General features: G+C 46.8%; 1 protein-coding gene across 1 annotated transcript in view; it reads left to right on the top strand.

Moving 5' to 3' along the window:
• The first annotated feature begins 1,553 nt into the window (after positions 1-1,553).
• LOC146857533 (uncharacterized) overlaps positions 1,554-20,930 on the top strand; it is an 813,297-nt gene continuing 793,920 nt past the window's right edge. Inside the window, exon 1 of the mRNA XM_085648075.1 lies at positions 1,554-1,720. Within this exon, the coding sequence (XP_085504201.1) occupies positions 1,621-1,720 (100 nt within the window). The 5' untranslated portion in view covers positions 1,554-1,620. The remainder of the gene's footprint in view (positions 1,721-20,930) is intronic.

Below are 20,930 nucleotides of genomic sequence, written 5' to 3'. Positions count from 1 at the left end.
TCAAGCATTCCGTCCATCAATTGTGTGTCTTTTGCTTTCTCGCCCTAAGTGCGCCAGGTATGCCCAGACTTGGGTTCTGGGTTCACTGTGCCACTGGAATCAAGCTATCCTGGCTGAAGAGGGGTGAAACCCCGAAACCGGTCCTAGGATGCTTGTTTCCGGTACAGGGAGGACCTGGCTTGGCAATTCGGGCTGGACTGTTCCCATGAGGCACAGGGTCAAGACTGATTTGCATATGGCCAGGTCTAAACTGGAGTGGCATGGTGAGCAAAAGAATGATGGATTTAACTCAGATCTCTTGACTGGGGGTGAATGTTTTGATTTGTTCTGCATTCCTTCCATCAAGTGTGTGTCTTTTGCTTTTTCGCCCTAAGTGCGCCAGGTATGCCCAGACGTGGGTCCTGGGCACACTGTGCCACTGGAATCAAGCTATCCTGGCTGAAGAGGGGTGAAACCCCGAAACCAGTCCTAGGATGCTTGTTTCTGGTCCAGGGAGGACCTGGCTTGGCAGTTCGGGCTGGACTGTTCCCATGAGGCACAGGGTCAAGACTGATTTGCATATGGCCAGGTCTAAACTGGAGTTGCATGGTGAGCAAAAGAATGATGGATTTAACCCAGATCTCTTGACTGGGGGTGAATGTTTTGATTTGTTCTGCATTCCGTCCATCAATTGTGTGTCTTAGACTTGAAAGAAGGCAGCTCCAAGAGGAACTTACAACATAATTTAGCAGGAGGCAGGGACTGCTATAGAAGGAATGTTCCCTGTACTGTGAAGAGAAAGTCTCCTGCTATCACATCAGGTACTAAACACAAAGACAGCACTAAAGTAATAATAAAGTACGGACAAAAACACAGGCACTGACGGGAACTACCTTTGGTGTGGGTGAGTTCCATGTGAAAGAGCAAAATGCAGTCACTCAAAGTGAAGCTAGCCAGTGGCGGAAGTATGCTGATCCACTGACCCTTTCTGTATGCTGTAGTGGGTACTTGATCAACAGATGCAGAGAGCTGCCTGAAAGCCCCTTTAACATACCTGCCAACATTTGAAAAACTGAAAACCAAGAGATTTAAAAACAAATTCGGAGATGCATTTCCCCTTAAACCTTCTATTAAAGCAGAGGCAATTTCAGGCAAGAGACAGTCAAAATAAAGCTATTTTTTTTTGCATAAAAAAAATCGGGAGTATCTCGACTGAATCGGGTCTGTTGGCGTTCAAGTAATTATATTATACATGTAACCTTTGTAAAGTCAAATGTCTTGGCCAACGCCAGACTTGAAGCGTTCCCAGCGCTCTGCACTGCTCGATATTTGTAGGCCTCCCTTGTGACCCAGCGTAGTCCTTCCTGACACATGAGGAGAGATTGAACCATAATGATAGGCCCGTCGTACAAAAGTAATCAGCTGCTGGTGTGAAGTAGTTTCGCACAGTGCGCTGCTTGCTGTCTGTCAGAATGCCACTTTACCTGTTCTGGGCGTTGTCAGAGTGCCACCTTACAGGGTTCCGCTTATCTCAACCAACCTGCGACGGACGCAAAACAGAAAGTGAAACATTCGCTGCTGCTCTCGCCAAGGTCCTGGGCAAAGTTCTCCTCACTCGGGACCTGGACCCAGCGGCCTGAGATGGCGCGTCGTCTGGCGTTGCTGCTCAGGGGGCGCTGGGGCACAGTTACCCTGGCACCCCTGGCGCTCTGCTATCTCGCCTTCTGTTTACCTTCTGCAGGTAAAATAATGTTTTTTTGCCCGGGCTTTTTGTAGGGCAGCGGGTGGGAGGGCGGGACTCTGGGTTCACAGAAGGAAACTATATGGTACATATTAACAGGTAAACAGGTTTACGAATGCAGCTTCATGCGCCGATGGATGTTCACAAAACCGAGAAGAAATGGATACAGTGTTTAGGTTGCCCTTGATGAAGGAGCGTCGGAAGCCTCTGTACTGTCCTCGATGAGACGGCATATATATGGAACAAGGAACTTCAGTCAGATTATGTGCTGAGTGCTGGCCTTATCGAGCTGTTAATGGGTGTTTTGGGGAGGGCATAGCAGAACCAGACAATTTGCCAGCACAAATTATGCGGCATGAAAGACTTTTGCCCAAGCCCGAGGTAGTGCACTGTTTTAATTTGCGTGTATGCTGTTTTTCATTTGTTTTTGTTTGGCCGTCTTTAATGTGCCCACCAAGGTGCCAGTGGCCGCTTGTCAAGTGTGATAATTGAAGCGAGTCTTGACTTTTTAATCTGCAGCACTCTGTATTGTGATCAGAGGAAGCAAAGCGCCTCTCGTCTTCGGTCTTTGTCAAGGGTGTTTGTATTGTGTCTTCTCTAGCCGCCACCAAATTTAGCATGTCCGTGTACACAGAAGGGGGGGGCATATTATCAAGCCAGGCGATAACATTATCGCCGCTTTAGCGACAGAAAACTGCCGCTAGAACGGCATGTTAGGATGTGAAGGACGTCTAACATGGGCTTCAATTGGAATTCCATAGAGCATATTATCTTTCACTTCACTTTCACTTTTGATAGCTTTATTTCGGTCAGTGACCATAAAAGCACAGATAAAATATGTACATACACGTAAAATGCATAAATAGTTCAGTATTTTGGATAAAAAGTTATTAAACAGCAGTTATCAAAGTGGGAACAAAGAACAATAAAATTCCATTTATATTAAAAGTTAATAGTTGGTTGATTAATCAGAGCTGACCTTCTTCTCCACATACCATATAAAAAACGGGAGACAGAAAACACAATTGGGGGGGAAGTGTCATAGCGTAAAATCCTGCAGGCTTGCGCACAGTGCTTTAATCCCAAGTTTCTGCACAATGGCACGAGCCAGGCTCTTCGTATTTTGTTGTAAGCGGAGCAGAAAAATAGAACATGGGCAAGGTCTTCTTTGGTTTTATTACAGACGGGACAAACCCCCACACCTCTTCCCGTCCACTTGCAAGTCAATTCCCCAATCGGGAGACAGCCGTATCTTAATTGGGTATATAACTTCTTTGCTCTGGGCGGCTGAATCAAGTCTAGGTACTCCTCCTTACTGGGGGTCAGTTTTACTTGTAGGAATTCCGTTGTCAACCTACCCATAGATGACAGGCGGTATAGTTGGTCCAGATTATGCTGTCTAATTATAGCTAACAACTCCGTTCTTTTTACCGCCAGACAGCCTTGCTCTGGGGTCTCACAAAGTTGGGGGAGGCCAATCTGGTATAGTGTGGCCTTTATATGGGATAGCCAAGGTATGTTTCTACTCTTCAGCTGATCCCAAATTGCAAGAAACTCAGCTCTGTAGTCGCCGAGCTCTGACGCTGTCCACAGCCTTCTCCAGTACAAGAGGGGTCTGCTCGCCAGAAGTTCAAAGATAGGCTCTAGATCTAAATCTAGTCTCAGGGGTATCAGCGGGGTGCTCTGAGGGAGCCCTATCAAATTTCTAATAAATGTATGTTCGACCTTGGAAAGGGGTGATACACGGGTATGGCCCCAGAATTCTGCACCGTACATTGCAGCAGGTCTAGCTTGGGCTTTATAAATCTCGAGACCAGGGGAGACCGGTTTAAATAGCGTTTTCCTTTGGAATTTGTTTATACCCCCCGCTATCTGTGTGAGCCTCAGGGCGGATTTGACCACCTGTGGGCCCCAGCCAAAATCTTCGGTCAGGGTAACACCCAGATAGACGAAGGTACCAACCCTTTCCAGTGGGATGCCATTTAGGACTGGGCAGGGGCGAGTGCGCTTCGGGGGGCCGAAGATCATGAACTTTGTCTTTTCTAAGTTGATCTCAAGCCCCCTCGAAGCACAGAATATTACAAAGCCATCCAATACCCTCTGGATGCCTGTAGAGGTTCGAGACAGCAATAAGGTGTCGTCTGCGAACATCAATGCAGGCACCCGTCCAGATGCCAGCCGGGGAACATCACCATTCTTAACCTTGTCCAACTCACCCACCAAACCATTGATGTAAAGGCTAAAGAGGGTGGGGGCCAGGGCACAGCCCTGGCGCACACCTCTGGTAACTGGGAAACGTTCTGAAAGCTCTCCATTTTTCCCGCAACGTACCTGAGCATAATTCTCTTTATGGAAATGCTTCAGAACTTCTAGGAGGTAAGGCGGGAGGTTTAGATCTTTCAGGACCTTCCATAAGCTTTCTCTGGGCACGAGGTCAAAAGCAGCCCGTAAGTCTACGAAGACCAGGTAGAGACTACCCCCTCCCAGAATTACGGTTTTCCAAAACAAGACCTGTAGTCTAAAGAGCTGATCCAGGGTCGAAATCCCTGCTCTGAACCCTGCCTGGTAGGTACTTAATATCTTGTTCTCCTCTGCCCACTCAAGTATTCTATCTAGTATGATCCGGCCCATAAGTTTCTGTGTAGTATCCAAGAGACTTATGGGCCTGTAATTCGAGGGAGCTAAAGGGCAACCTTTTTTGTAAATAGGAACAATTTCAGCCCCTGCCCAGGTATCTGGTAAATTAGCTCCTGTCAGGACTGCATTGAATAGTACAGCTAGATAGGGTCCCCAGATTTTAGGTTGTGAACGAAAGAGATCGCCTGGCACTTTATCTAGCCCTGGGGCTTTGTTAGAGGGTAGCCTGGTAATAGCAGATTCTACTTCTTTGATTGAGATAACCTCAATACTTCCAGTAGTCATCTGCTTCCTAGTTCTTAGGTGGCCAGAGTAGTTTCCACGGTCTGACGGCTCCTGAGGACAATGCTCATGTGTAGAATTTAGATCCAATGGAACACAGAGTTGGTCTTTTGGTTGCATTATCCGAGCTCTATTCAGTGGCTCCGGGGTGACCGAGGGGGAAGAATACAATGTGGCAAAGTGCGTTTCCCATACTGAGGGAGCAATGTTTGGCAGGAAAGATTCCCCACTGCCTCCTACAGAAGAACTCACTAGCTCCCAGAAGAGTTTGGCGTCCTTAGTCACCAAGGCATCCCTCAGCGCTTCCCACCTCTCTTCTTCCCATTCCAACCTACTCCTAGACAGCTCCTTCTTATACGCTTGTCTAGCATCTCGAGTGCTGGGTTTATTTTTTGATTTAATTGCTGCGAGAAGGTTCTTTTTTAGTTCCCTGCACCTAGTATTAAACCAAGGAAACGCTTTGGGCACATAGCTCTTTGCTCTAGCTATTGGATAGAAAACATCCCCCAGTTCCAATACTAGCTGTTTGTGTATTTCCACTACCTGCGTAGGCCCAGTTTCAGCAGCCATCCGAGTTATCCAGGGTATCGCGATTTGATAAATTTTCGCAAGTTGTAAAGGTGACGTTGCCAGACGAGGCCATTTCACCCTTCTACGGTTGTTAGAAAATACAAGAGGAGGAATTGCCACATTTAGTGTAGTCTCAGGGTTTTTTAACCCGAAGGACCCTGGCTTCAGAATTAAAGTCAGAGCATTGTGGTCACTATCCTGCCTTTTTTCAACTTTAAAATTCTTTATCTTGCTCCAATTTTTAGCTTCAATCATTATATAGTCAATTATGGAGACCCTGTCTGTCCGGTTAAACGTTCCTGCTGCTGGGCGGTCAGAGTCCATTCTCCCGTTACACGCCCGCAGAGACGTTGTAAGGCAGAAGGATTTTGCTTGTAATACCAGAGGTGTCCAAGCTCTGACTGGGGAAATATCCGGGTCTGGGATATGCCATAGCGCATCTACCTCATCCTGCTCACCCTGATCAACCCCACCCAATGGTTCAAACTGGCAGTTAAAGTCCCCGCCGAGGACTATAGAATTACAAGGATCTAGCCCTGAGATAAATGATGCCAGCTCACTCAGTGTGGTTGATTCTTTACCGTTTCTGATTGGCCTCGAATAAACATTGATTAGTGCTACTGGGGGGTTGTTTGGCGGTTGTAATAAAACACATTGGAAATCCAGCGATTTTGTTGGTATTTGTACGGCCTGGGTTCCCAAGTGTGTGGCTACCCATATCGATAGTCCCCCAGACGGGCGGCCTTTACCTAGTGATGTTGCGAGGATATTATAGGTAGCAAAAGTCGGGCTTCTACTATCCTCCAATGCCCAGGTCTCCTGCATTAGGCAAATGTCAAATTTAGTCATAAACGCAGTCCAATCTGGGGAGCCCAACTTGTTTTTTAGGCCAGCTATATTCCAAGAGACCAATTTTATGCAACCTTGTGTCGGATCATCAGGACTCTCAGTGTCCGAGCTATTTATATTAGTTTCCCTGTTTTGTGAGCTATTTATACAATCTGCTAACGGTGCTTCTCCCTCTATGGCCCTTGTCCAGCTGGTAGTTTTACTGGTGAGTTGTTGATCTAGTTTTCCACCCAAGCTAAGTCAATCCACCTCTTCCAGTACACTGAATCTATTCCAATGTGACTGTAGCGGGTAGAGAGGAGTACGAATAGGCCAGCCTTCTCTATGTATACCTCTATTTTCCAAATTGCAGGGTGGGAGATGATGCCCCCTATTAAAAATCCTGGCTCTAGAATAGTGCGGTTCCCAGCTAGGAGTAGGATAGAAATAGGAGAGATGTAGAGCAGATATTTGGGTGCTTTGTTTATAAGTGTCACTACTACATATATATTGTACAGCAGTGGCATCCCTAAAATTTAGAATTATTACATCTCCTGCTACAGTCTTTGGGTTCCTCCCAATCCAGCCCACTCTTCTAGCCAGCAATATTTCTCCTGAAATGTCTCTTGGTAGGGGCCTATTTACTGTGAGCCACTGAATGCACTTATTCTTTAACTCATCCTCGTTTTCTCTTTTGCCCTCTCTTAAAGGTGGAACACCCACCAGTGCAACGACAAAAGTTTGTGCTTCGGGTGGTAAATTTATTGTGGGCAAGTGCTGGGCATTAGATTCTGGTATCATATTAGCTTTTGCGGGAATGCTAGTATTGTTACTCAGCTGGCCTTGCTTTAACGTAGTCGGGACTTTATCAGGTTTACTTGCCAGAGTTTTAATGGGTTGGCTATATCTTTGCTGGGAACCATCGCTAAGAGTGTCTTGGGGTGGAAGGGATGTAGGTTTTTGGGCATCCATAATCAATCCCGTATTGGCAATCTGTGCCGGTTGGCTAGTAGTGTCAGGAACTAAAATGCAGGGAGCTTTATTTTGTTGGGCTTCCATACCAAGAGGGGCCGACGATCTTTGGGAGTTAGCTGCCTCAGTTTTCCCCCCGCCTCTGGAGTTCAACATGGAAATCAATTTATCTAGTTTTGATACCAGTGGCTTAAGCTGAATGAGAATTGTACGTTCCAAGGAAGTTTGTAGGTCCGTGACCATATTAGTAACCCAACACGGTATTCCTGGCGCTGCGTCACGCAGATTTTCGGATGGAGTCACCAGGTCATGGTTGGTGTGGATATTTTTTTTTAATTTAGTTGGGGCAGTGTTATTTTTGTTTTTATTTTTATTCCTCGGGCACGGCTTACATGTGTCCACCCTTTTCTTCACAGCAGGGGGAGAAGCCTGTATAGTGGATCTATCTCGGGGATCCTTAGAATTTTCTATTGGCACCTGACTGGAAGGTAGATCTATATAAGATGATGTCATAAAGGAGCTAACCTCCAGCGCCTCAGTCATAGTGACCGAAGTGTCTCTTTCCTGACTTGGAATGTACAGTGATGGTGTAATGGAGAGCCGTCTCTCGGTATTCTCTATAGCATTAGCCACAACCCCGATGGTCTGCTGGAGCATCTTATCGATAGCAGTCAATGTTGGTAGTGGCTGGGAACCTGCAGCTAGGGACTTAGTGTGTGACCGCGTTGCAGGGGCTTTGGCGTTTATTTTCCTTCCCCGTTTCATCATTTCCTAATTTTATCACGTAAGGCTAATACACACAATATGAAAATAAATCTGCCACAAGTTAACAGTAGATGGAAATAACAATCCAAACAGTTAATAGTCTCTGGTCCGTAAATGAGGGGTCTTGTGCTTCAGTGGGTAGTAAACTTATCCAGAAACATGTGCCTAGTACTAATCAAATGCAAATCAATAGCATAGAACACCGTGGTGACTCACAGTCTCAGGACGAAGGGGATATGGCCCAGCCCGGCCTCCTCCGGCCCCGGACGGCCACAGACGGTCCCGCCCTTGTCCCGGGCTTCTCCCGGCGCTGTCCGCGCGCTGTCCGCGTCGCGGGGGTCGAGGTCCGGTAAATAGCGCCTCCGGGCGCGCTGACGTCGATATCCGGGCCCCAGGGAATGCTGGGAAGTGTAGTCTTTCCCTGCGCTCCCCCCACACGGCGGTCACCTCTACAAGTGACGGCGGGAGGGAGACGGCGCGGCCACAGCGATCCTCAGGGTCCCCAAGAAAAGGCACCTCTCTCTGCTAGAGTTCAAGCCCACACACCTGCTTGCTGCGTCCCCCGCTCTGCCGGGGTCGAGGTCCGGTAAATAGCGCCTCCGGGCGCGCTGACGTCGATATCCGGGCCCCAGGGAATGCTGGGAAGTGTAGTCTTTCCCTGCGCTCCCCCCACACGGCGGTCACCTCTACAAGTGACGGCGGGAGGGAGACGGCGCGGCCACAGCGATCCTCAGGGTCCCCAAGAAAAGGCACCTCTCTCTGCTAGAGTTCAAGCCCACACACCTGCTTGCTGCGTCCCCCGCTCTGCCGGGGTCGAGGTCCGGTAAATAGCGCCTCCGGGCGCGCTGACGTCGATATCCGGGCCCCAGGGAATGCTGGGAAGTGTAGTCTTTCCCTGCGCTCCCCCCACACGGCGGTCACCTCTACAAGTGACGGCGGGAGGGAGACGGCGCGGCCACAGCGATCCTCAGGGTTCCCAAGAAAAGGCACCTCTCTCTGCTAGAGTTCAAGCCCACACACCTGCTTGCTGCGTCCCCCGCTCTGCCGGGGTCGAGGTCCGGTAAATAGCGCCTCCGGGCGCACTGACGTCGATATCCGGGCCCCAGGGAATGCTGGGAAGTGTAGTCTTTCCCTGCGCTCCCCCCACACGGCGGTCACCTCTACAAGTGACGGCGGGAGGGAGACGGCGCGGCCACAGCGATCCTCAGGGTCCCCAAGAAAAGGCACCTCTCTCTGCTAGAGTTCAAGCCCACACACCTGCTTGCTGCGTCCCCCGCTCTGCCGGGGTCGAGGTCCGGTAAATAGCGCCTCCGGGCGCGCTGACGTCGATATCCGGGCCCCAGGGAATGCTGGGAAGTGTAGTCTTTCCCTGCGCTCCCCCCACACGGCGGTCACCTCTACAAGTGACGGCGGGAGGGAGACGGCGCGGCCACAGCGATCCTCAGGGTCCCCAAGAAAAGGCACCTCTCTCTGCTAGAGTTCAAGCCCACACACCTGCTTGCTGCGTCCCCCGCTCTGCCGGGGTCGAGGTCCGGTAAATAGCGCCTCCGGGCGCGCTGACGTCGATATCCGGGCCCCAGGGAATGCTGGGAAGTGTAGTCTTTCCCTGCGCTCCCCCCACACGGCGGTCACCTCTACAAGTGACGGCGGGAGGGAGACGGCGCGGCCACAGCGATCCTCAGGGTCCCCAAGAAAAGGCACCTCTCTCTGCTAGAGTTCAAGCCCACACACCTGCTTGCTGCGTCCCCCGCTCTGCCGGGGTCGAGGTCCGGTAAATAGCGCCTCCGGGCGCGCTGACGTCGATATCCGGGCCCCAGGGAATGCTGGGAAGTGTAGTCTTTCCCTGCGCTCCCCCCACACGGCGGTCACCTCTACAAGTGACGGCGGGAGGGAGACGGCGCGGCCACAGCGATCCTCAGGGTCCCCAAGAAAAGGCACCTCTCTCTGCTAGAGTTCAAGCCCACACACCTGCTTGCTGCGTCCCCCGCTCTGCCGGGGTCGAGGTCCGGTAAATAGCGCCTCCGGGCGCGCTGACGTCGATATCCGGGCCCCAGGGAATGCTGGGAAGTGTAGTCTTTCCCTGCGCTCCCCCCACACGGCGGTCACCTCTACAAGTGACGGCGGGAGGGAGACGGCGCGGCCACAGCGATCCTCAGGGTCCCCAAGAAAAGGCACCTCTCTCTGCTAGAGTTCAAGCCCACACACCTGCTTGCTGCGTCCCCCCAAATTTAGCATGTCCGTGTACACAGAAGGGGGGGCATATTATCAAGCCAGGCGATAACATTATCGCCGCTTTAGCGACAGAAAACTGCCGCTAGAACGGCATGTTAGGATGTGAAGGACGTCTAACATGGGCTTCAATTGGAATTCCATAGAGCATATTATCAAGCCCATTATCGCCGTTCTAGCGGCAGTTTTCTGTCGCTAAAGCGGCGATAATTTTATCACCTGGCTTGATAATATGCCCCCAAGTTTTAATTGTGTCCAAAATGTGATTTATATATGTATATATATTTAGGTCGAGCCTAGAACAGCGCATGCGCTGTTGCTCGAATTTTGGTAAGGGGATTTTCAAAGTGCTGCAGCCGCTGGCCTAAAGCCTGCGTGCATGTGCGCGTGAACGCGCGCAGCAGCCGCCATATGTCTCCGTCAAGGGTACTGTACTTCATGAAGGCGCTACATCAAGATATGCCAAAAACAGTCCTCACCTGCCTCGTTTCACAGTCCAGTATCTCCACCTTCATTCTTTGCGTCTTCCTGTTATTCCCCTTTTTCCAGCCCATTCTTCTGCCATTTGTTTTACATATTCCCCCGTTCACTTCATATCCCCAATTTTTCCCATAAGAAGCTGTTTTATGTAATAGTTAACGGAGACTCATTTCTTTTTCTGTTATTGACATCACAAAATGTATGGATTCCCATCTCCTTAACATTGATGCTTCCCCAACGCTGTTTCCCCGTATCTGCCCACTTGTAGCAAGGTCGCCCACACCCGCCAATAACAAATTGTTGCCAGTAGGACAGAGCAGGCGTCCCTTCATTAACTTCAGAGCCTTCCCTGTCCAGAGTTCCACATTCCTCCGAGGCTGTCTCTCCTCGTCGATCCTCATTGTGTGGAATCTCCATCACTGAAAACTAGACAATGAATCTTCCATTTCGTTCACCACATCTGAAATGTGTCTCGCTCATAACCAGGGCCACTGGAATTATGCGGCATGAGAAAGCACAATTATGTGGCAGGGTTGAGTAAACTATGCAGCAAGAAAAGGCAAATTATGCCGCATAATGAGTAACAGAATCACTTCATTTTTTCATCATTTTTAAACTTGTTAATACTGTCTGAATATTCATTGCACCTCATTAGTACCTGTTTAACACCCAAATATATCAATAAGCAACAGAAAGCTGACCAGTCCAGCTTTGCAAATGGCCAGCCATGGTGCCGCAACACGTGTCACTGCATTTTTAGTAACTTTTGAACCGTTCGAACTAGAAACTATTTTTTTTTTAAAAATCTGCAGATTAGGTGGCCTGCACAATTTCATAATTCCAGTGGCCCTGCTCATAACTTAAAGAGCAACTGAAATGTATTTGAACAATGACTCCCCCAGGAGCCTTAGGTACCAGCCCTCAACGACTGAAAGCTTAACGTCACTCACCACTGCCTCTTTTTCACTTTGTCACTTTTTTGTTGTTCAGTTCCTGTCCTCAGTCTCAGGCCTAGTACTACTGCCAAAAAACTCTAGAACGACAATGCTCTGAATTTGACTTCCACATAGCCATCAAGTTTCCCCGGTCTATGCATGATATACTGCTCCAGTTCAGGTTTTTTATTAGGTCGAGCCTAGAACAGCGCATGCGCTGTTGCTCGAATTTTTGTAAGGGGATTTTCAAAGTGCTGCAGCCGCTGGCCTAAAGCCTGCGTGCATGTGCACGTGAACGCGCGCAGCCGCCATATGTCCCCATCACGGGTACTGTACTTCATGAAGGCGCTGCATCAAGATATGCCATGGCTTGTTGCTGCACACACTGGGCAGTCGCCTCTTTAGTGCATAGCAGCAGGGTGCCCGGAGCCAAGCACTTCAAAGCTTGCAGGCTTCTCCAATGTGTGCTCATGTTCTTAAAGAGGGTCGTGTTTATTATTGCCAATGTACAACCGCTGGCAGCAGCGACGGTCACATGCTTTTTATTTACCTTTCGCTGTGTAAGCTTTGTAAAAGAGTTACACCTGGATCACTCGACATAACTGAATGAGCAGGCACACTTTTCTTTATTCTCTACAGGTAGTGCGACTGTGGGATAGCTTAGAGGGTGAATGCATCTGTTGCTGAAATCTGCATTCAGCCTACAGGACATGGCTGTGAATCTGGCAGGTCTGGAAGGTATTTTCACCCTTCTAGAGTAATACTCTGAGGACCGGGCTTGCTGTGCACAACAAGCATTGGCAAAGCCAATAGGCCTTGCCTACGTGACAGCTGTAGGCTTTGTCAAAGCTGCTGCCAAATGTGTGTGCTGATGCTGTATGGACCCCAAAAGCAATTCCCAAAGCCAATAGGTCCCAAAGGAAAGACCTATTGGCTGAGCCAATGTTTGATATTACTTCTTTGTGCATATTAATGAAAGGCAGCCACACCCTTTTTTGCAAAAAGTGTGATTGCTGCAGAATGTTAGGGCAAGGAACATGCATCAAGGAGTAAGTCACTGCTGTGATTATACCATCTAATTCGAGCTATACGTGTGGGTTAAAGACCACACGCACCCTTCAAGAGGTCGTCGTTCTTTTACAGCCTGCCAAGCCAACCGTCCTTTATTGCAAGAAATGGTCAGCTGTTTCTTGGCTTTTGGGCTTGCCACACATACAGATAAACACCTAACAGATACACACATAAATACAAAGACTCCTCCACAGAAATGCAGATGCACGCAACAACATACACACACACATACATACTGTAACATCAATGCACTCTGACACACATAGGCATACTAAGAGGAAACCACTGCACAAAGCTAGAATAAAGTTCAGCACACCCATACAAATACAGACAAGTACACAAATCCATGTACAAGCCCACAAACAGACTCACCATACAAAGACCCTTACACTCAGACACATAAACACACAGACAGACAGACAGACAGACCAGGAAAAGGGCAGACACCCAGATGCATGCGGACATAGACACCAGTACAACCCGGATACAAACACACACACCCAATTACTAACAGAGACACATGGAGGCACTCAGAGGCATACACAGACCAACGCAGGCACTTATAACAATGGCTACACAAACACAGACTGATTCAAGCACATACAGGCACACACAGACATAGTAAATAAAGAAACCAATACAGATGCACAACCACACCATATAAATAATCGGACAGACAAACAGACACATAAAGAGGGCATACAAATACAGAAGAAAAATATCCAGATAAACACTCAGGCATTAACACACATTGGCAGCCTCATCGAAATGGACAGGTCTTCGTTGGTAGCTAAAAGGCAAGTCCTGCTGCCTTTGCCAATGCTTGCTTGCTTATAGAATGTGCTCTTGGTTTTCTGTCCAGACTTTTCTCTACTGGTATGTTGCATGTTTGTCTAGTTTGCACTATCCATCCTGACTCTGTGATGTGCACATAGCAAGTACTAGCGAGAATGGAGAGGTTCAGCTGGAAAGAGAATAATGTCCCTTACCAGTGGTGTCTCTACCGAGCAGATCCTTGCTTTGGGATTGCTGTGGGACTGCAATCGCCAAGCAAGGATTAACCAACTAGTCACCATGGAAAATTCTTTGCTGGGGAGGGAGAACTGCCCCCCTGGGCATGGGCAAGTGATCCCCACTGAACACAACAGTCTTTCTGTCCTCTCTGGGGAAAGATAGGTGGTGTTTACCCCCTATTTGCCTCTCAGGTGTGAAGGAAGTCCACTAGACATAAGGGATTTATCAGAACAAAAGAATTTAAAAACAAGCATTGGCATTGCCAATAGGTCTCGCCTTTGGGACCTTATAAGTGTCTCGCGGCCGCCGGTCTTGTTGGGATTTACTACAGTATGTCAGTTCTTCACGAATGCTGTAGGCTAAGCTGCACTGTGGTCTTGCCTAATCTGAACACCTTCACTGCTGTCTCGTGGAGTACCAAAACACTGCTGTGAATAGTCACAATATGTTCATGAGTAAGTCTTGCATGTTCCTCTGCTTGGCATGCCAGTTCAGGACCTAGCACTACTGTAGTCTTTCCACTTTGAACAATCTTACCTCTGTCTATTACTCTTCTGCCTCTGGTACTTATCTGATCAGTTAAAGCACTCCTGCCCATTTGTTAGCTGCTTTAAGTAACCATCAATGTCCTTCTTCGTCTTTATCCTCTCTTCATGCCGGTATTAACATACTTCTCAGTGCTATGCTGCCACCTCTAATGGCTGGAATACGGTGACTTTCACACCTTGTGCTGCTTCAACATGCAAAGTTACAAGACATCTCCGTTTTAATCTAATCTGAACACCTTCACTGCTGTCTCGTGTAGTACCGAAACACTGCTGTGAATAGTCACAATATGTTCGTGAGTAAGTCCTGCATGTTCGCTCTGCTTGGCATGCCAGTTCGGTGCCTAGCACTACTGTAGTAGTACTGTACTATAGTTTTTTCCTGTGTGCTTCCACCCGTTCCACGTTACTCTCTTTATCCCGTGTGCTTCTGTTCTCACGTGCTTCACGTTGCTCTCTCTCGCCTTTCTTGTCCAGCCGCCATCTGTGTTGCTTCTGACCCCATCCTCTGTGATCTTTCCTGCACCAGTACTCTCCGTGTTGCTTCTGAGCCCTGCTTTCGTTATTTCCCTCCACCTGCCTTAAAAAAAGAAAAAAAAGCTTTGGCACTTCTTTATTTACTAGTACAACTTGGATCAGTAAATACAAAAAATTAAAAAACTTCACACGTACGCGTAGGTGCGTTCATGTGGTGTGCTTTTACCTACAAAATGACACCACTGCTGTGACTGCATAATAACATCTTATTTTTTTTAATGGGGGGGTCCCTCTTTATCCATCGCCACTCCACCGCGCTCCATGTTACTCCCTCGCTCCCTCAGTGTTGTGCTTGCCCTTGTGTGTTTCACTTCCCATGCATTGCTTTTTTCCATGTGTGCTTCTACCCGTTCTACGTTGCTCTCTTTCTCCTGTGTGCTTCTGTTCTCACGTGCTCCACGTTGCTCTCTCTCGCCCTTCTTGTCCAGCCGCCATCTGTGTTGCTTCTGACCCCATCCTCTGTGATCTTTCCCGCACCAGTACTCTCCGTGTTGCTTCTGAGCCCTGCTTTCGTTATTTCCCTCCACCCGCCTTAAAAAAAAAAAAAACAACTTTGCCACTGCTTTATTTTTCTTTATTTACCAGTACAACTTGGATCCGTAAATAAAACAAGCATTTGCAGTGCAATAGGTCTCGTATTTGCGTGAGTTGGAGCTATTGGCATTGTAAATAAGAGTGCCTTTTATTAATTTATTTTGAAAACCTGCAAGCGGTGCATAAACACGTACTTTGTACGTATAGTCCTTACGAGAAGCAAGGCTGTCAGTAAAAGATACTGCCAGCTTTGCTTCTCATAAGCAAGGGCTATAAGTACAAAGTTCTTGTTTACACACAGCTTGCAGGTTTTCAAACGCATAAATATGAGGCATTGTCATTTACAATGCCAATAGCTCAAACTCTCACAAATGCGAGACCTATTGCATTGCAAATGCTTGGTTTTTTTTAGGGGAGAGGATGTGGCCTAACGGCTAGAGCGGTCTACCTCCAAGTTAGAGAACTTGGTTGAAATCTCGGCAGGAACGCTTAACACCCTGTGATTCTTGGCAAATCACTTAATCTCCCCGTGCCTAACAAAAAAACAATGTGTCCGTCCATCTGTAATGCAACGGGTGCTGATATAAAGCGCGCTGATGCCTTCAGGTCGAGTTCGCGCTGTATAAATCTTTGAAAAAAAAATATTCATTGAAAAAAAAAATATATATATATTATACTTACACACATATGTCATGGGTAAGCCTTCTTATTGAATATTTGCTGGTATTTCACACAAAAGCGGTCTAACTGAATTATTTTCCATAATTCACAGTGCTGAACTTTACAATGATGGTGCTCCTCTTAGACCAGTGGTTCTTAACCTTTTAACATCTGTGGACCCCCATTTAATCTTTACTGGAACCCGGTGACCACTGAATCATTACTGGATGCCGGGAACCCCAGCCTAACCAACTTCGATGATTTAAATTGTAAAACAATACATAAACAAACATTCATCATCAAATAAAAGATTAAATATTTTATTTAAATTGAACATAAAAAGGAAGTTTGGGGCTTTTCTGAATTGAATTGAGTCCACACTATATTATGTTTGATGCACTTGCACTGCTCCCACAAATCAGTCCAAGCATACTAACTTAATTTTTATTCTCCAAATTAAAATTTCTTCACGTTTACAGATCATTTATACATTTTCACTTGTACATTATGCTTTTTTTCATATACACTTTATTAATCTGTCAATACTATTTAATATTCTAACCAGTCATAGACCCTCTAAGTAGGCTTCGCAGAGTCTCAAGTGTCCATGGACCACAGGTTAAGAGCCACTGTCATAGACCATCAATCAGAACACCTGACAAGGTCACCCTTCCTATCCTTGACACAAGCATTTACCAATGAATCTTCTTTGGCGTAGTGAGCACGGGACCCACGTCTGGGCATACACATCCCATTTAGGGCGAAAAGCGTTACAACAACCAAACAGTGGTGGGCAAAAGAACGATGGATTTAACCCAGATCTCTTGACTGGGGGAGAATGTCTGCATTGTCAGCATTCCGTCCATCATTTGTTTGTTGTAACGCTTTTCGCCCTAAATGGGATGGGTATGCCCAGACGTGGGTCCCGTGCTCACTACGCCACTGGAGTCAAGCTATCCTGGCTGATGACGGCTGATAGCCAGAAACCGGTCCTAGGATGCTTGATTCCGGTCCAGGGAAGACATGGCTTGGCAGTTCGGGCTGGACTGTTCCCATGAGGCACAGGGTCAAGACTGATTTGCATATGGCCATGTCTGAACTGGGGTGGCGTAGTGGGCAAAAGAACGATGGATTTAACCCAGATCTCTTGACTGGGGGAGAATGTCTGCATTGTCAGCATTCCGTCCATCATTTGTTTGTTGTAACGAGAAGGCTCGGCATTAGTGGCTGTTCGGGGACAGGCGGGGAGCAGAGAAGAAAAAGGTCTCCGTATCTTGCTTCCTGCCCAGACAACACTAGGAAGGTGTCCGCTTCTACTCTGCCCCCCCCTCTTTCTTACTCTTATTCCCTCTCTGTCTGTCTAACTCCTCCTCACTTACCGAAAACCGTGACTCAAGAAATGGTTCTCACCCTCTTTTACTTCCTGACGTTCATTTGTTTCCCTGTGAAATGGATGCAAAAAAGAAAACCACTTTTGATGGAAATGCCGTTTTGACATTTTTCTATTCCAAAGTGCAGCCACGGAAATAAAAGGTTCAAAATATGAAAAATCAATAACTAAATAAAGCAAGACGGAGTGTTCTTAAAGTGGCCGGATCGGTTTTATTCAAACCCCAAAAACATTAGTGTCACTTTACCGAGTTTGCCAGTGAAGCGCTGTTTTCCCCCGGTGGGGAAGTGCACCAAACCTGGAGGTACAGTAATACCTAGTTGATGGGTGGATTGGAAAACAAAATGTGTACAGCGGCTTTGTGTTCACGTATGTGGTCTTTTTAAACAATACTGTTTACGTTTTGTAAGCATATAAGCAGTGGACATTGAAATGGGTCCTTTCTGGGCCCAGTAGTTTTCTGGCATAAGCACTCAGTGATTTCTGAATAGTGAGTGTAAAAGCGTTAAGTTCACCATGTTGTTCCTGCTTATATTTCATTATTTAATCTTTCATTTCCTATGAATGTTTGCTTTTTCCAGGGTGTTGTTACTATTTCCTTTAGGGAGCATATTGCTCTTGCCTAATTTCTATGGTTTTTAGAGTTTATAACTTATAAACTCTAAAAACCATAGAAATTCACAAGTTATAGTTATGTTAAGTAACTTGTGCCCTAAGGTAACTAAAACTCGCGCCCCCACCATGCACAGTTTTCTCATCAATAATTTCATTGCAAATTTTGCAGTGATATTATCAATGATGTCATAGAAGATGGCATGAGTGACCCTGCCTGCTCCCTGCTCCTGAAGGAGCGGGCATTCTCATTTAAAAAAAAATGTTAAATTGATGTGCCCCGGTGCCCACCTGGGGCACGCCACAACTAGTCCCACGGTGGGGGCTCTGGGGGGAGGCTCAGGGCCCGCAACCCTGCTGGCTGCCTGTTCTTGCAGGAGCTGGCATGTTTTTCTTTAAATGGGATGCCCTGGTGCCCATCTATGGAACAGCTAGTCCCATGCTGGAGGCTGGAAGGGGAGGCCCAGGGTCCCCCCTAGCCCCATTGGCTTCCAAATGCACTCATTGTGGGTGCAGCAGGATCCGGCATTGCTCAAACCCTGCTGGAGCAGTTTTCTTTTGCTCCTATGGGTTTGGAGCAATTCAGTGTATTTCCCTGCCCCTGTGCACAGGCAGGGAAATGTTTTATTCTACAAAGGGTTGGGGCTGCTTTCTGCTCCAGCCCTGTAGGAGAACACTGCAATTTGTCTGCCTACGCCCGCAGTAAGGGAAATAGACAGTATCTGGGGATTGGGAACCCTGGAACACAGTCAATGAGATAGCCACTCCACTTTATTTAAATTATCGCTCCCAGAGGATGGGGTCTCCAGGGCCTCTTATGGCTTGGGGAGAAGAGCCCCCCCCTCCTCTTTATTTAAATTATCAGCCCCAGGATGGGGTTCCTGGAGCCTTTTAGAGGCTTGAGGAAGAGCATTATGCACCCCCCCTAAAAAATGCATGCTGAAATATATGCTGTGCCTCACCCGCAGGCCCTGGTCCACCCAAGGGTTTTCTTTTGATAGAAACGGATGGGAGCCCGCCCTTTAAAAAAAAAAATTACAGCGGATTTGCGGATCCTCTGAAATTTGAGGCAAAAAAGTTTTTAGTCCCATGCGCCATACCTATCACCAGGCCTAGCGAGTCAGGGTATCCCTACCCTGCCCCTTATGTCATTTTTTCACTTTTGTTTGTCAGGACTTGGGGCTGAGATCTCGAGTCCTAAGATGGCTGCCACCACATCATTCTTGAATTGGTGGCAGCCTATCAGATCTCTCCAAGATATACTGAATGGATTTATACCAAATAACAATAAGCATTGGTAAATGCATTATGTTTCACCTATGTGATTACTAATGAGCTGTTTTTGTTGTAATTTGTAGCTTGTCGAGTAGTAGGACAATATAAACTACAGAGAGTCTGTTAAAGAAATATAACTTGTTTATCTACAAAAAGCAATATATTGTGCTGTCAGTAGTGGTATAGTTTGGGTAAGTAATATCAAAATTGTGAAAAATGAAATGAAAGTGGGAAATAAGAGAATTAACTGATGTAATAGCAATATTGTGTGTTTAGAGGAGTTCTGGCAATTTTTGGCCCAAGTCCCACTGCACATTCTTCACCATTCAAATCATACCCCTAGTGCCTGCAAGGTATCTGCACTTGTGACTGCCTATTTAATAGTTAAAGATAGCAATATTTGGTGTTAGAGGAGTTCTGACAATTTTTGGCCCTGGTGCCACTGCACCTGCTGCACCATTCAAATCATGACCCTATTACCTATAAGGTAAGTGCACTTCTGACTGCCTGTTTAGTAATAAAATAGTGCAATATTTGGTGTTTGGAGGGGTTCCTAGAGCTTTGGGCCCCGGTGCCACTGCCCCAGCAGCACCATTAAAATCATGGCCTTAGTGCCTGCTAGATAACTACACTTGTGACTGCATGTTTAGTAGTAAAATGTAGCAATATTCTGCGTTTAGTTCCTTTTAACTGCAAGAAAACTGCAATTGTGTCTGCCTGTATAGTAGTAAAATATAGCAATATTAGGTCTTTAGAGGAGTTCTGACCACTTTTTGGCCAAGTGCCACTCTACCCACTGCACCATTCAAATCATGACCTTGTTGTCTGCAAGGTAACTGCACTTGTGGTTGCCAGTTTAGGAATAAAATATAGCAATATTAGGTGTTAAGTGGTGTGCCTGGAGCTTTTGGTCCCAGTGCCACTGCACCTGCTGCACCATTCACATCATGTCCCTACTGTCTGAAAGATAACTGCAATTGTGACTGCCACTTTAGTGGAGTTATGACAATTTTTGGCCCCGGTGCCACTGCACTTGCTGCACCATTTAAATGAAGCCCCTTTCAACTACAAACTGAACTTGTGACTGCCTTCATAATAGTAACATATAGCAATTTTAGGGGTTTAGTGGGGTGCGTAGAGCTTTTGGTCCTGGTATAACTGCACCTCCTGCATCATTGAAATCATGAACCTGTTGTCTGTAAGGTAACTACACTTGTAACTGCCTGTTTAGTTTAAAACTTTAGCAATAATCTGGGTTTAGTGTGATCCCTAGAACTTTCGATTGCGGTGCCACTGCACCATTCAAATCAAGTCCCTTTTAACTGCAAGATAACTGCAATTGTGACTGCCTGTTTAGCAGTCAAATAAAGCAATATGATGTGTTTAGAGGAGTAGTAACGTTATTTTTAATGTGCAATGTTAATTACAACATTTAGAATTTGATCATAATGACCAAATAGATTAAGTTGAAAAAAATCAAACCAATAATGCTTACAAAGTGCAAAGACGTCTACTGAGGCCTCATTAGGGAATGCCACAAACGTTTTAAGGCTAAAGCATCTGCTTTACACAACTAAGAAATACAAATCAAGCATTCCAGCTTACTGTTAGAAGCTGTCTGCCTTATCTGTGTAAAGAGATCTTATCTTGACAATGAATGGGGCTTAAACAGTGTGAACTGCTTTCATAGAAGTATCATAAATGTGTGCAGCCAGGGGAAGTTAAGAATAAAAGTTCCATACAAAAGCGAATTAACACAGTAATTCGGCTATGGGAACTGATAGGAGCCCCCTTTTAAAATATATGAAATACAAGAGATTTCACAGGCATAGCATAAGCGCTGTGCAGGCGAAACCTAAAACACACTTTTTCTG

This window comes from Triturus cristatus, chromosome 3_2, assembly GCF_964204655.1.
Source record: "Triturus cristatus chromosome 3_2, aTriCri1.1, whole genome shotgun sequence".
Taxonomy (NCBI): Eukaryota; Metazoa; Chordata; class Amphibia; order Caudata; family Salamandridae; genus Triturus; species Triturus cristatus.
This window is presented reverse-complemented; position numbering and strand designations above follow the sequence as displayed.